This window comes from Micropterus salmoides, unplaced genomic scaffold (assembly GCF_014851395.1).
Source record: "Micropterus salmoides isolate LMB-PRFRI ecotype aquatic unplaced genomic scaffold, ASM1485139v1 Ms_hic_scaffold_2, whole genome shotgun sequence".
Classification (NCBI taxonomy): domain Eukaryota; kingdom Metazoa; phylum Chordata; class Actinopteri; order Centrarchiformes; family Centrarchidae; genus Micropterus; species Micropterus salmoides.
The window spans coordinates 28,476,733-28,492,172 of record NW_024041150.1 but is presented as its reverse complement, the minus strand read 5'-3'; the positions used below and the strand labels follow the sequence as shown (position 1 = coordinate 28,492,172).

The 15,440-nt window shown below is 41.8% G+C and overlaps 1 protein-coding gene across 1 annotated transcript; it reads left to right on the top strand.

Moving 5' to 3' along the window:
* Positions 1-477: 477 nt before the first annotated feature.
* faah2b (fatty acid amide hydrolase 2b) lies at positions 478-14,644 on the top strand. The gene is given in 12 exon segments (XM_038731317.1): positions 478-744; positions 2,763-2,845; positions 4,044-4,180; positions 5,027-5,236; positions 7,299-7,418; positions 7,847-7,982; positions 10,358-10,434; positions 10,437-10,474; positions 10,567-10,686; positions 12,716-12,827; positions 13,048-13,236; positions 13,794-14,644. Coding segments are annotated over 12 exon segments (1,587 nt in total). The 5' UTR covers positions 478-555; the 3' UTR covers positions 13,970-14,644.
* The last annotated feature ends 796 nt before the right edge of the window (positions 14,645-15,440 follow it).

Genomic DNA, 15,440 nt, shown 5'->3' with positions numbered 1-15,440 from the left:
CATGAAACATTTTAACATAAAAAATGACTCAAAAAAATGTCAAAATAGTTGCCAATTACATTTCTGACAAACAACGAATGTCCTAGCTGTACTTGTATAAACTATTGGTAGTTTAATTTATAACAAAACATCATATTTTTTAAACTCTTCATATGTTTTGTGTGTTTGTAAAATAACTAGTAACAGAAGCTGTTACATAAATGTAGTGAAGTAAAAAGTACAAGATTTCGTAGAGAAGGTAGAAGTAGAAAGTGGCATGAAAAGAAAATACTAAAAGTACAAAAACCTCTAATTTGTACTTCAGTACAGTGCATAGTTACTGTCCACCACTGACAGGCACTGACTGAAACTAATCTAAAATGTTGCTGTCTGAAGCGCAATTAAAGACTTTATTTTGAAGGAATACTTCCGGTCCTAGCCTCACCCTCGCTAACCTGTGCTAACTTGACTAGCAGGTATATATAAACCTCCTCCAGCCGCTGGGAGCTGCTGGGAGGTTCTCCGTACCGCTGGAGACATCTCGTTAACCCTCCGTCGTCCCTCCGCAGTGGAAAAATGGCGCTGACCCTTCTACAAAAGGTACAAGTATGTCTCTTCAAGGCGGTCATGGGAGTCCTCTTCGCGGTTTTTCGGCTCTTCTCCCCTCAGAGATCCGTTATGTCCGGGAAGAAGCTGCCGCCGGTCAGCAACCCGCTGCTGCTCCTGTCAGCGACGCAGCTCGCCAAGAAGATCCGGCGTAAAGAGGTGTGTGTTGTTGTGTGTGTGTTCAAACCCACAAATAATCACTGAACTGACTGAACTATTGTAGGTGAATGGTTGTTTACACTCACAAAAGTTACATAAGCTGCTTCTCTTTAAATCTGGCTAGTCACGTGCCAAGTTTGTCTTTACATTATTGCAGCCTGTTTCTCAAGAACAAAACCCTCTTCTCAGCAAAGCTGCCTGCACCTGTGTGGGCCACTCTCTGCGGATCTCTGCCCCACAGGTGTATTGTCTTTACAAGCCTCTGAGACATTAACATCTGTGGAGTAACCACACACACACACACACACACACACACACACACACACACACACACACACACCCGGGGGCTTGTTAACATTGTTAGAGTTGATTTCATCACTTTTAAAGTGCCTATATGGCTCCACACCAAAGACTGGTAATTTAACTCTTTTTGGAGTGTTGGTACCTTTCACACTAATTTAGTGTAATTCTTGACTCTTTTTGGAGTTAAAACCAACACTTTTTCACACTGACCAGTGTTAGTTTTTCTTCTATGTAGTGTTAGATGTTTACACTTTCTGAGAGGATCATTTGTTAACTACTAAGTGTTAGCCTCATAACATTTAAAGGTGTAAATAGAGCTCTTCCATATTCCTAAAACGATATCTGGGAGGTAAAGCTTGCTCTATCTATCTATCTATCTATCTATCTATCTATCTATCTATCTATCTATCTATCTATCTATCTATCTATCTATCTATCTATCTATCTATCTATCTATCTATCTATCTATCTATCTATCTATCTATCTATCTATCTATCTATCTATCTATCTATCTATCTATCTATCTATCTATCTATCTATCTATCTATGCCTTTCAGACACACGCTTGCACCTGCCAGGGCTGTGTTTTTGCTGCATCAAGCTAAACTTGTGGTACAAGTTCAACTTTTGTGCCTAACCCAGTGGCCAGCACCACACAAATTGTTTCCCATCTGAAATGCACATTAAGGTGGCTAGTGACAGTGTGGTGACATGAGTTTAAGTCATGGTGGTGATGGCTCACCATTGCAAAACGACCAGGTGCCAGTAGAGCAATATCAAACTAAAATATAACATTAACAGGTAGTGCTTAATTTACTTATCAAACAGTGTTAAAGTTTACAACCAGATCAAAAGCATGCCCCCTTGTTTCCCATTCGTCAGTGGAGTGCTTTCATGAAGAGTCTCCTGACTTCAGCCAGTCAGTGTGTGTAGGCCTGCGCAGTGGGGAAGGAGGAGAGACATCAAACACTTCAACAGTAAAAGCCAGCATCAGAGTTAAGAGTAAGAAGTTCAGAGTTAATATTGATACAATTACAGTTACAGGTTTGAGTTAATAACACTTTTTACTCTCTGTTTTAACTACTGTTATTATTAACTGAGTCACACATAATGGATTTCACTCCAGAGTAGAATTAACTCTACATTTACTCAGATTTAACTCTTCTCAATTTGCTGTGTATACAACATAAAGTGCGAGCTTCATTTTATTGACACAGGTTGGACTTTGTGTGTTGATGAACACATTATTTTGTAAGGCATCCACAGCAAGTAGGAGAGGCTGGAAACACCATTAGCCTGAGGTATCTTGTGTTTTATTGTATGGCAGTATATTGCGCAGGTGTTGCTTTTAATGTAGAGCTGAAACAACTGACCGTTAAATACCCATGCTGATAATAGATTTGGCATTTTCGAGCAAACGTGCTTTAATTTCAGCCTGTGAAATGTAGATATCTTTCGGTTTCCTTGGTATTTAATGATAGAAAACCATCTGAGACTTTATGTTCACAGCAGTGGAACAAACTTATATCAATATACTTTTTCAAAGAACATTTTCTTCCATCTACCCCTCCCTATTTTTAGGAGACACCTGTTTCATATTTTTATCTGGAGGAATGCACTGTGTTTTTTCTCAAATCTGGCATGCTAACGTTTTCTTTTTTGTGACGTGTGTGTGTGTGACACATTTCTATAGTCTGTTGTTGTGTTTCTGCAGGTGTCGAGTGTGGAGGTGGTGCAAGCTTACATTGACAGGATCCAGGAAGTCAACCCTCTTCTGAACGCTGTTGTAAAAGACAGGCAAGAAAGAATCATTCGATCTGTTGTTCTCTTGAGCTGCAACGTTTACTCGATTAATCGATCGAAAGAAAGTTTTAATTGGCAACTATTTTGATAATCGAATAATCATTTAACGTATTTTTTGAAGCAAATATTTGCCAGTTCCGGCTGGGCCTGCAACTGATATTATTTTCATTATGATTTAGTCTGTTGATCATTTTCACTATTAATGGATCAGTTGTTTGGTCCAGAAAATGGTTAAAAATGCTGGTCAGTGTTTCCCAAAGCCCAAGATAATGTCCTCAAATGTCTTGCTTTGTCCACAACCCAAAGATATTCAGTTTATTGTCATAGAGGGGCCAGAAAATATTCACGTTTGAAAAGCTGGAATCAGAGAATTTGGAGATATTTTCTTAAAAGATTACTCAAAACGATTAATAGATTATCAGAATTGTTTGTGATTGTACTCACAAGACACACAGACACACAGGTGACCGACAAAAACACTAGAAGGAACAAAGGAAACACTAGCGGCCTTTTTTAAAAACTAGACCCCTCACCGCTTCCACTCCGTCACAGAGTGTACTCTGGGCGGAGTCACTCTCACTGCCTACCTGAGTTCCCGTAGTGTATAAAAACAGCGGCCAAATTTCGGATGAACCTCTTCCTAGTGTAAACAGGATCTGAAGTTACAGATCACTCACTGCTGTTACACGTTTATCAAACAACAGCTGTATTAAGATTCAGGAACACTCAAGTGTTTTGCTAGAAGGAAACTGAAACCATTTGTCATTTATTTTATGATCGTGTATGTACGAACTTATTTTGGTTAGATAGGTTTTGGACGGCACTCAAGTTGGCTGACCATCCCTTTGAGCACGCAAACGGAGTCGATGTAGGTAGGCAGAGGGAGTAGATTTTGGAAAGCCCCTATCGGCTCTTTGTACGTGATAGTAAACGGAATATTGTTGGGGTTACGGCTGGGGTAAAATGTATTTGACTCTCTTTTGACAAAGTGAAACAGAAAATCTGAAATTTGTTGCTGAAAAGTGTATTAATTATATTGTAAAAACTGTCATGGTAACACTTGCCATATTTACAGTTTCCACTATGATGCATAATCTGAAAATCAAGCTCTTTTAATCAGCAGTTCACCAGAATTGCGTCAAATGATTATTCTCTCCACCCACCCCCCACCCCCACCCCTCCCTCCCGCCAGGTTTGATGCTGCACTCCAGGAGGCGGCCCAGGTGGACAAGCTGATTGAGGAGGAGACTGGAGGAGAGGAGGTGCTGGAGGACCGGCTGCCGTTACTGGGAGTCCCACTCTCTGTCAAAGAGTGCTTCGCCCTCCAGGGTAACTTCCAGAAATCAATATCCCGTAGGGCGACGTATACAAAATTTCCAAGGGACGATGTCTGCATTGAAACATCGGGATGGACTATGACATCAGGGGCGCGTGCACAAAGGTGGTGGTGGTGGGGGGGGTTAAAAACTTGGCAGCCTAAAACGTTAGAAGTCGCAGTGGAAATTTTACAAGCACGGAGCAGGTAAAGCAGCAGTGAACACACAGGGTGCAGATGTTGGTTTTGGTTGTTTGATAGGCTGCTTCATTAACAAGCCCACAAGTGGCTCACCTGCTGCCGTGATAACGGATCACAGGTGGAAAAACATGGAAAAGGGGGTGGTGATAGAGAGCGGCGGGGAAAGACGGTGTGTTTACCAGAGGTGTAGGCCTCTTGTGTGTCTCGATGTTTGGAGAAGAGAATTCCGAGGAATGTGCGACGCATATTTAACATTTATAATAATAATGTTGTTGGTGATTAAAAACTGCTTTCACAAGGCGGTATAATTTGAAACATTTAGATATTTTTTTTGCCAAAGGGGGTGGGGGTTTACAATCACGATGCCTGCTCAATGTTGTGATGTCTGTCAGCCATCGCCGTCTACCGGCCCCACCCTAATATCCCGTCAGTCTCTTGAAACCTGGCACTATATACATCAAAAAAACAGAGTTTGAGTTGACGTTTAACACTGGTGGTAACGTATAGTGGAGAAAGTTTAACTTCCTTCTGAATACATCATGTTGTAGATGGCCTCATGATGAAAAGACACAGAACAGTATTCCCAGCAGCTAACAATGGCTTTGAAACTAAAAACGTCTTTTACTTTTGAGTGTATTTGATGTGTTTCCGTGTTGCAGGCATGCCGAACACTGCAGGTTTGCTGTCCAGGCGAGGAGTCACGGCCACCGTCGACACTCCGTCGGTGGCCCTGCTGAAGAGAGCAGGGGCCATCCCGCTGGGCGTCACCAACACCAGTGAGCTGTGTATGTGGTGCGAGTCCCACAACCACCTCTATGGCATCACCAGAAACCCGTACGACCTGGAGAGGACACCAGGAGGAAGTTCAGGTTAGCAGCTGTTGGTTTAACATCTGACTTCTCTTCTGGGCAGGGACGCTGTCGACTTCAGGGTTCAGGGTCAAGAAGCATTTATTCAGAACATCTTATTGCAGGAGTCTCGCTCTTTGTGTCCAGGAATAGCCCTGATAATCAAATCACGCTGCAGACACACAAACCCAGAGGCTCTGGTTCCTGAAAGGGGAACTCTTAAAGGGGCAGGGGAAATCTGTTTACTGCTGCGTGTGTGAATAAAGTTGTATAAAACCTTTTATGCCTTCGGAGGGAGCCGCGCAAAATTTGATAAATCGCCTCCAGTGATGTCACTTGAGTCGGCGTCCGCCGGGGCTGAAGACTACAGGTTTGAAAAAGGACAAAAAACCTGGGGGTGTCGAGTTGGAAAGAAGTGAGCTTACCAGACCTCGGTAGCCCGCTCCTTGTCCCTGCTCGAGGCTACATTAGCAGCTACTAGCATGACGCACCCAAATCTCCAACCAAACTGCCTGTGGTTGAGATGCATTGTGGGTAATTAAGGCAACATGTTTTAACAAGGTTTTGACCCTTTTTTGGTTTCATGAGTCTGACCAGGTTGCAGGGGTCCAATGCTAAATCGGTTGTTGTTTTTAATATTACTTTACCCACGATTTATGGTTTATTCACACAAAAGGTTAAATGGATATAGTATAGATGAACTGATCATAACTAAAAATGTTGGCTTTCTTTCTCATTGCATTTATTTAGCAAAGGTTTAGGGCAGTAGGAAAGAGGATTCAATTGCGGACTTTGAGACTCGAGTAGAAGCAAAGAACAGTGGTTTATTGAAAAACTGTGGAACCTGAAGCACAGACAAGAAAAACACAGGAGTCAGGAGCAGTGCAAACAAGTGAAGCAAGTATAGAGCGGGTTTTTAAATACTACAGGTCTTGATTACGGCAGGGCCGTCAGGTGTATTTAGGAGCCACAGGGGATTAGATGATTGGAGCCTAGGGAGGAAAGCCAGGAGCACCACGCCCAGACACACAAACACTGGGACAGACAAACAGGTGACTGACAAAAACACTAGGAGGAACAGAGGAAACACTGCAGACTGCAGCTGGATCATGACAGCAAATTCTTTTGTCCATTTACTGTGAGTGCATTGAAACTCTCAAGTTACAAGAGCTACGTGTCTTTTGGAAGAGGATCCGACCAAAAACCAAGTAAAACTGTGTTCAGCGCTACAGTGTAAGTTAAACATTAATAAGATCAGATAAAAACAATTACATAAAGACAATAAAAGGCTTCTTGTTGTCCAGGACCATAGGTCTCATTTACACTGGGGTCGCTGGGGACATGTCCCCACCGCTTTTTTTAAATGGTTGATTTTGTCCACATCACTTTTTGAAAGCATTTTCTAAAAGTTTTCTGCAAATTAGCTTGCAACAAGAAATGTTAAATAACAAATAAAAATTCTACAAGAAAGGTTTAATTGCACACAATGAATGAATAAAATGCAATGAAAATATAGAATGAAACAGATCTTGTCCAAAAGAGTAACTTCAATCAATAATATTTTTATATTCTTAATTGTCACCGGCCACATGAATTTGGTTTCCCTTCATATAAATTTCCACCATAAAGTGGTGCAAAAAATGTCTCTAGAATGCAGGAAATTAAGAGTTTAATGCACAAAATCATCTGGGGGAGGACCTGCCAATCAAGTGACCTTTTTCATCAATGAATATTTCTCATAAATGGCATTGGAATATCTTGTAGTAATTGTGCATTATCACGTCTCGTGGACCAAGTGTTTCGTCACACCCCTAATATGAGCCCCTAAATGTCCCCACAACTTTTCAACAAAAAGTGACACCCTTGTCCAGAACTACAATACTAAACCAATATTCTGATCTTGTGATATCATATTATAGAATATTGTCTGTTAATCTTGAAGTAGTCTTCGTCATCGAGATACTCAGCTAGTTTTGTTGATATCATACAGCCAGTAGCTGTCAGCTGCACCTTGGGGAATTTTGGAGCTGCCAGATTCACCAAATTATCTTTCCTCTCTCTGTCTCCTCTTTGCCTGCCTCAGGTGGGGAGGGCAGTATACTGGGAGCAGCAGGCGCAGTCATTGGCGTGGGCTCAGACATCGGTGGCAGCATCCGAATGCCCTGTTTCTTCAACGGTATATTTGGCCATAAAACCACTCCCGGTAAGAGAAAGTAAATTTTAAATGTATGTTAATGTAGTCAGTCCATATTCAGTGTGCTGCTACAATATCCGTTGTACAAAACTGTATAGATAAGAAATAATAAAATGGCAGTCAATAGCTGTCTGGTCCACAACAAGCATCGTTTTTGTGGAAGCTCTAAAAGCCTCACTGTACGTGACCTGCTCCGCTCCAGACGGCAGACAGACACAGTTAGCGACTAGCTGGTGAACACAGTGGAGCATTTAGCAGCTAAAGAGCCAGATATTTCTCTCAGGAGTTGGTGGAGACCAAAACAAGAGTGGAACATAACTGTTAATTAATATTTAATATTTTGCCTTCATTTATCCAGGAACAAAACTCAGCTTCTGCAGGTTAAAAGAACACGCTTATAAATCAGACTTCTCTGTAACTGTGATGTGTGTCTGCAGGTGTCGTGTCGTGTGAGAACCAGTACCCTCCTTACTCTGGCAGACACGAAGAGTACCTCAGCACTGGTCCCATGTGCCGCTACGCTGAGGACCTGCTGCCCTTGCTCAATATCATGGCAGGACCCAAAGCCCACATGTAAGAGCTCAGCTGGTGTCTGTCGCTTCAGGGAAGATCCCTTTTTTTTTTTTTTTTTTTTCACGGCCTTACTTTATAAACAAATTCTTTAAAAGCTGACGCAGCACACGCAGAAGGCTTCTTCAAATAGTGCAGCACGTTCCCTTTGCTCGTGCACATCTGCAGTTATGTTGCCAGCCTTGCTATGAGAGGCGTACTTGGAGGCAGCAGGAAGAAAAAGTCTAAGTTGTAATATTTTAATAGCTTGTATAGACAAATTGTTGAGATGAAGATATGACAATCACCTGGAGGCACATCCATCAATTCACTGCAGCTGTTTGGTAACAATAATCTGCACAATAAATACCCACACACTGCTATTTATCTCTTGATACTTCTTTTTATGCTACACAGATGTGGTAACAGTCCTCATGCAAGAACATTTGTCTTACTTTTTCTGTGAGGTTTGCATCCCATCCCCACCACTGCGAGTTTTTTTTTAAACAAAAACGGAGTAGTGTAGATGGGACCTTAAAGGTATCCTGTGGAGGTTTTGACCTCTAGTAGCAGAAGAGAAGACTGGTTGCAAAGTAAACATGGATGCAGGTTTAAAAAAAACAAACTCTTCTTTGTTAATGAATGTAAACACAACTTTTATTTGTTTTAAAAACAATCCCACAAGGCACCTTTTAAATGAAACTTGCACAACCTTTCGTCAGTCTTTTCGTCACATGCCACAAATTCTCTTAAATCACTTGTACGTGCCTTTAAGAATTAATCTGTTCACGTGAGAGTTTCTTGCTTGTGGCCCAATGTTTCCATCACAAATGGTCTTTCTCAGTTAGAGTGAAGGTGTGACAGGAATTAGATGCAAATATGCCATGTAGAAATGTAAATAATGTCGTTATTCTCTGGAACCTTTTATCAAGTGTATGCAAACAACTTGGACCAAAATCTAAAGGGCCTTAAGAGTCAGGTTTGAGTCACACATTCAATTCAATTCAATTCAATTCAATTCAATTTTATTTATATAGCGCCAAATCACAACAACAGTTATCTCACAGCGCTTTCATAAAGGAGCAGGTCTAGACCGTACTCTGTGATGATATTTACAGAAGCCCAACAGTTCCCACCAAGAGCAAGCACTAGGCGACAGAGGCAAGGAAAAACTTCCTTTAAGAGGCAGAAACCTCGAGCAGAACCATGGCTCAGGGTGGGCGGCCATCTGCCTCGACCGGTTGGGGTGAGAGAGAGAGAGAGAGAGAAAGAGAGAGAGAGAGAGTGAAAGAGAGAGAGAGAGAAGAAGAGAGAGAGAGAGAGAGAGAGAGGATGTAAGGAGAGAGAGAGGGAGGGAGGCAGCCTACACAATATACACACAGAGGTACAGACAGCGAAGGTAATGTTGCTATAAACTAAATGAAAAATGGTACAGATATTTATAATAGTGTTAATGGTAACCATCGTAATGTTAATGATTATAATAACAATAAGACTAGCAACAATAGTCGTTGCAGTAGAGGGTGTCGAGCAGGAACACGGGGGCAGCAGGCGACCCGCAGCCACAGATCCAGACTCCACAGCTCCAGAGCCAGAAAACCTGCAGGAAGTGATAGGAGGAGAGAGGAGAGGGACGAGAAAGCACAAGACTACCAGAAAGGGGAGAAGTTGTGTTAGTAACATGCAATAATGGGATAAGGTTGCATACAGAGGGAGAGAAAGTAGAGGAGAGAGGAGCTCAGTGCATCATGGGAAATCCCCCGGCAGTCTAGGCCTATAGCAGCATAACTAAGGGATGGTTCAGGACTACCTGAGCCAGCCCTAACTATAAGCTTTATCAAAGAGGAAAGTCTTAAGCCTACTCTTAAATGTGGAGATGGTGTCTGCCTCCTGAACCCAAACTGGAACCTGGTTCCACAGGAGAGGAGCTTGATAGCTGAACGCTCTGGCTCCTAGTCTACTTTTGGAGACTCTAGGAACCACAAGTAACCCTGCATTCTGGGAGCGCAGTGCTCTGGTGGGGTAGTAAGGTACTATGAGCTCTTTAAGATAAGATGGTGCCTGACCATTAAGAGCTTTGTAGGTAAGAAGAATGATTTTAAATTCTATTCTGGATTTTACTGGAAGCCAATGCAAAGAAGCTAAAACAGGAGAAATGTGATCTCTTTCCTGGTTCCTGTCAGAACACGTGCTGCAGCATTCTGGATCAGCTGAAGAGTCTTAATGGACTTTTTCGAGCAGCCTGATAATAAGGAATTGCAGTAATCCAGCCTAGAAGTAACAAATGCATGGACTAGTTTTCTGCATCATTTTTAGACAGGACATTCAAACCCCGACAGTGTTTGTTGAGATCAGATCTTTGAGGTACAGTGGTTAAACATTGATCAATGTGTACACAGGTTGTCCTTAAACACGAAGGTTGACCTAAAGAAGCTGCGGTTCTTCACCATCCCTCACGACGGCGGCTCTCTTATGACGTACCCGTCAGCAAAGAGCTCATAGAGATCCAGAGGAAGGTGTTGAATCTAGGTCACTCCTGCAGACTGAGTGTTGGGAAACACGACACATCAGGACGGTTTTCAGAAGTAAATCATCTGATTTTCTCCAGGTGGTGGAGCGTCTGGAGGCCGACCTCGGCGTGAAAGTCCAAGAAGTGCGTTTCCCTGAGCTCTGCTACAGCTTCCAGATCTGGAACACCTACATGGGTCTTCCTGACAAGGAGGGCAAGGTAGGTCCTCTTGACCCAGAGCAGCGTGTCTATACATGTCTGTGAAGAGCAGTTATTGGACACGCCTGCTGAGTATTTTAGCAGTTTCTGGTCGACGAATGAAAATAAACGACGAATGAAAATAACAGGTGTCAAAACTCTCTGTCTAATCAAGTCACAGAACCTACTCTGCTGCCCAGAACTGGTTCACTAATCTGTTTAGCTTTAGCATCACACACACACACACACACACACACACACACACACACACACACACACACACACACACACACACACACACACACACACACACACACACACACGCTGTTCCTCTATCCCTGTGGGGACATCTCATTGACGTAATGCATTCCTTAGCCCCTTACCCTAACTTTAACCATCACAACTACATGCCTAACGTGAACACTAAAACCACGACTTAACCCTCAAAAAGTCCTCTCTACCTGTGGGGACCTAACATTTTGTCCCTCTGAGGACTGCAGGGTGCTTTGGTTAGTCTGATTATTATTGCCTCCATGCCATTCAGTTTCCTGGTTTGGAATACGGTAAATTACTTTAAGACAATAGTTAAGGTGGAATGTTTGTACATTCACTACAGTTTTTAGGCACTTGAAACTTACTGGAGTATTTCTGTTATGCTACTTGCATACATCTGATGACCTCATAAACTTGAATTCTCCACCCTTCTTGTGACCTTTTACAAAAAACAGTATTGTCTGGTTGGAAACCCTTTGTCACATTTTACACTTTGAGTTGTTAGCAGTGTTTCCACTCTAAGCTTCTCGGATGGTAGTTTGAGGTTCAAAGAGTTTAAAGTATCTACAAAGAGTCCAAAATATGAATAAAAATGTATGTAGATTCTCTTCCTTCCTCTTCTATTAATCATCTCCTGATGTTTATTTTGTGACCCTATCAAGGGGTCTGACCACTGGACTAAATTACCTATCTGTATACAGTGTAATAAAAATAGCTCGACCAGCTACAACAATAAAATGTTACTTTCTGAGCTTCAAGTTAACGAGGTGTGTGCATCTTTCACCACTGATTAAACTAGGCTGAAGAAAGGTATTGAAAACAAATGCATTGCCTTAATGAAACCTTTTACAGAACTGTTCACATTAAAGGCACTATATGAGAATTTCCAATGGTTTAATGGTGGCGCCACCAAGTGGTGATATCAAAAAAGACACTGTGGTAGACGCCAAAAGGCTCCCGGCTCTCTGTGGCAATTTCTCTTTGTTAAGATGGAGAAAAAAAATGATATTCTGACAATTTAAATTACTCATAATTTGTCATGATTTCTTTTCTTGGTGTGACTGTGAATGAATAATCAGCCCTCTTTGATGCCAAACTGGAAGTAACGTCACATCTCACTTCAAAAACTTGCTTGAGTTTCACCAAAGAAGACGGTTCTGCACCTCCATAAAGATAATGTTCCTCACTTACCTGAGTAAGAGCGATGCTTTTGAACAATCATTATTATTTATTTCAATTAATCGGGCTTCAATATTTGAGAGAGATGTACGGTGAATAGAATACGCTGTATTTCCTATATAATTATACATTATATTTTTTATAAACTATAAAAGAAAGCATTTCAGGGAAATATTTGTAATCCAACTCTCCCAAATGTCTTCGTGTGTGTGTGTGTGTGTGTGTGTGTGTGTATTCCTTGCTGAAAGTAAGCATAGGAGGCTTCATAAAGGCCGCTAGTGTCCACATTCACACCTGTTAACGGAAAAGCGTTGTATTACTGCAAAGCAGAGCAACAGAGGACAGCGGTTATAGTCCCTCAATAACTGCTTTATTGTGGCACAAAGGAGCCTGATGTTGAGATAACAGTTTAGTCAGTCCACTTACACAGGTTAGTGTTACTAGAGTGATTATGGTCGCTCTACACACTGAGGAGTCTGGTGACAAAAGAAAAGATGACTGTTGGGAGCAGCACAGGAAATCTAATATACACACTCAGTCTACTTTATGTGACCATAGAAAGAGGAATCCACAATTTTAAAATATTTTCTTCCCTCAGCCTCCTCAGGCTTTTGCTGAGCTGTTGGGGGAACCAGGACGACCCGTGCGGCCTCTGTGGGAGCTGCTGAAATGGATGGTGGGAAAATCAGAGCACACCATGGCTGCTATTGGTAAGAGGGAAACAATATGTCACATTTGTTTTAATTGGAAGTAATCAATCAATTTTGGCTTCGTTCTTGTTTCAGGACTGTCTTCGTTTGTTAATATTTGTTTTCATCGGTGCAGCACTATGGAACTGTGGTTGTTCAGTCTGGTGTTATTCTGGCAGACGCCGTCCTGAAGCTGCAGCAGCTTTCCATTAAGTGAACTATGTGTGTGTGACGTCTTCAGGTCTGGCCCTGGTGGAGATGTCTCAAGGGTCCAAACCTTCGACCTCTGTCATCCAGCAGAAGGACAAGCTGCAGAAGGAGGTGGAGGAGCTGCTGGGGACTGATGGTGTTTTGCTTTACCCCTCACACCCCAGAGTGGCTCCCAAACACCACCACCCGCTCTTCAGACCCTTTGACTTCGCCTACACAGGTCAGTCCGTGTTAAAGCTACAGCACCACAGTTCAGTCTCACTTTATAAAAGACAGAGCAGTTCTTTGAGCATTTTCTACAAGCTGCCACTTGATTTTGCAGGTAGAAATTTAGATGTTACAATCTGTTTGTTTACTGGGTCACACCACTTTTATCTGGTAGGATTTAAGATGCAGAATGGCTGCTGGAGGGGCCACAAGTGAATTTTTATTTTTTTTATATTATCTTAGGATACATTATTTGACATTATTACGCAAAAAGGCCATGTAATTGCAACTATTACTCATAATTTGTAAATGTCTGGTGAATTAATATCTGATATTATAGAAACTAGCATCCAAACATGATGCAGGAGTATGGGATCTGTGTTACCTTAACTAAAATTCAGACAGGATGATTATTAAGGCTTCTTCTTCCATGACAATGGCCCTGTAAAATGATTATTTCTAGTTATACAACATCTCCCGGCCTCCACTGAAGCTGTCAGAATGTGCTTGAGTCCTCTTATTTTTGTTTCCATGTATGAAACCATTTCATCCACTCTCCTCTACCTCCAGGTATAATCAACATCCTCGGGCTGCCGATCACACAGTGCCCTCTGGGTCTGGGTGAGGAAGGTCTGCCCCTGGGTGTGCAGGTTATTGCCGGGAAGCTGCATGACCATCTGACCCTCGAGGTGGCTCTGTATCTGGAGAAGACGTTTGGGGGCTGGAGGGACCCCGGAGCCAACTGAACCCAGCACCAGTACTGAATCTCCAGACTGGAGCTGGTTGGGTTTGGAGTTGCGGTACTCTTTATCTGCCTTGCTGCTTGCAAGTCAGTCAGATGGTTGAATGTTGAAAAGTTTGATTTTTGCACTAATGATTAATCTGTCATTCCAATAGGTCATGATTTTATCTTTTACCCTGTTCAGGTTATGTCACGAGCACAAGCTTTAACAGTTGATTTTTTTTAATTTTTTTTTTAAATATAAGTAGAAATATATTTCATCGAGCGTAACTCTCAGAAGGTCAGTACATGTCAGGTTCGAGGTTTTAAAGGCCCTGCACATCCACACACGAGTTTCTGTTGTAGACTTCTGCTCATGTTCACACTTGTCAGCTTGGAGTTTGTTGATGTTACCCGACTCCGTCTATGCTAAAGAATCACAAAAGGTGTCATTTGAGCTGGTGCAACTAATCTAGAGCGAGGACAATCTTGTGAGGAGGACATGCCTGCACATGCCAGAGGAGGTCCAGTCAGCCACAATAATAAAACCTCATGAATGTTTATTTATTTTACTAGGTAGTAATGCTTAGAAAACCTTTTGTTGCAGGGTAATGTTATTCATGCCTAATTGCAGTTAATCGATTATGCCTGTTTTATGCTGCAACTTATGAGTTAATTAATAAAAAAAAAGGAAATCTTTCTTTCTCATTTATTACTTTATAATAAAAAGCTCTCTTTGCAGCAGGTCTGTTTGGGTCAGATGGTTGTTATCTCAGGCCTGTCTCTTCAGCTAATGACACCAAATCAAGAAGGCGGCAACAGTTAAATTCTGAAGTCCCGGTAAACGGGTTCGTCACTCACAAAATACAGAAAAAGCTCATTTCAACACAATTCATCGCAATTTCCCGCAAAATGTTGTCACACATCAGCTTGTCACTTCCTTGTTTACCAGCCGCAGCCCCTACAACATTCCAACATTCATTGCAATTTTTTGTTTTTTTAAAAGCTGCTGCAAAATCAGGCATTGTAGGCCACAACAATAAATAATTTAAAAAAAAGGTTCGCGAAATCCTTTCAGTTCATTCGCTTTCTTGCTTTAGAATTAAAATTGATACTACTCATGCCTGTACAATAAATATGAAGTTACAGAAAAAAAGTAACCTCACACAAAGGCTGGAAATAGCCTGGCTGTGTTTAAAGGTCCCTAAATCTGCCTACCAGCACCGTTAAAAGCTCACTAATTTAAACATTGTTTATTTAGTCTGTACAAACACTGGAGTGTAAATGTCATGTTGTGGTTCAATGTGTGGGACTATTTCTTGGCTGAACTGTTCCTTTATACTCACCAGGTAAACAAGGGTGAGTGTGATTACAGGGACTCAGGCCCACTTTGATAAAAACACTGCTGAAATGTTTCACATTTATGCACCAGAATTTAAGAAACCCTCCCAAATATATTTGCATTGTAGTGAAGGGAGAAAAAAGCAAACCGAAAG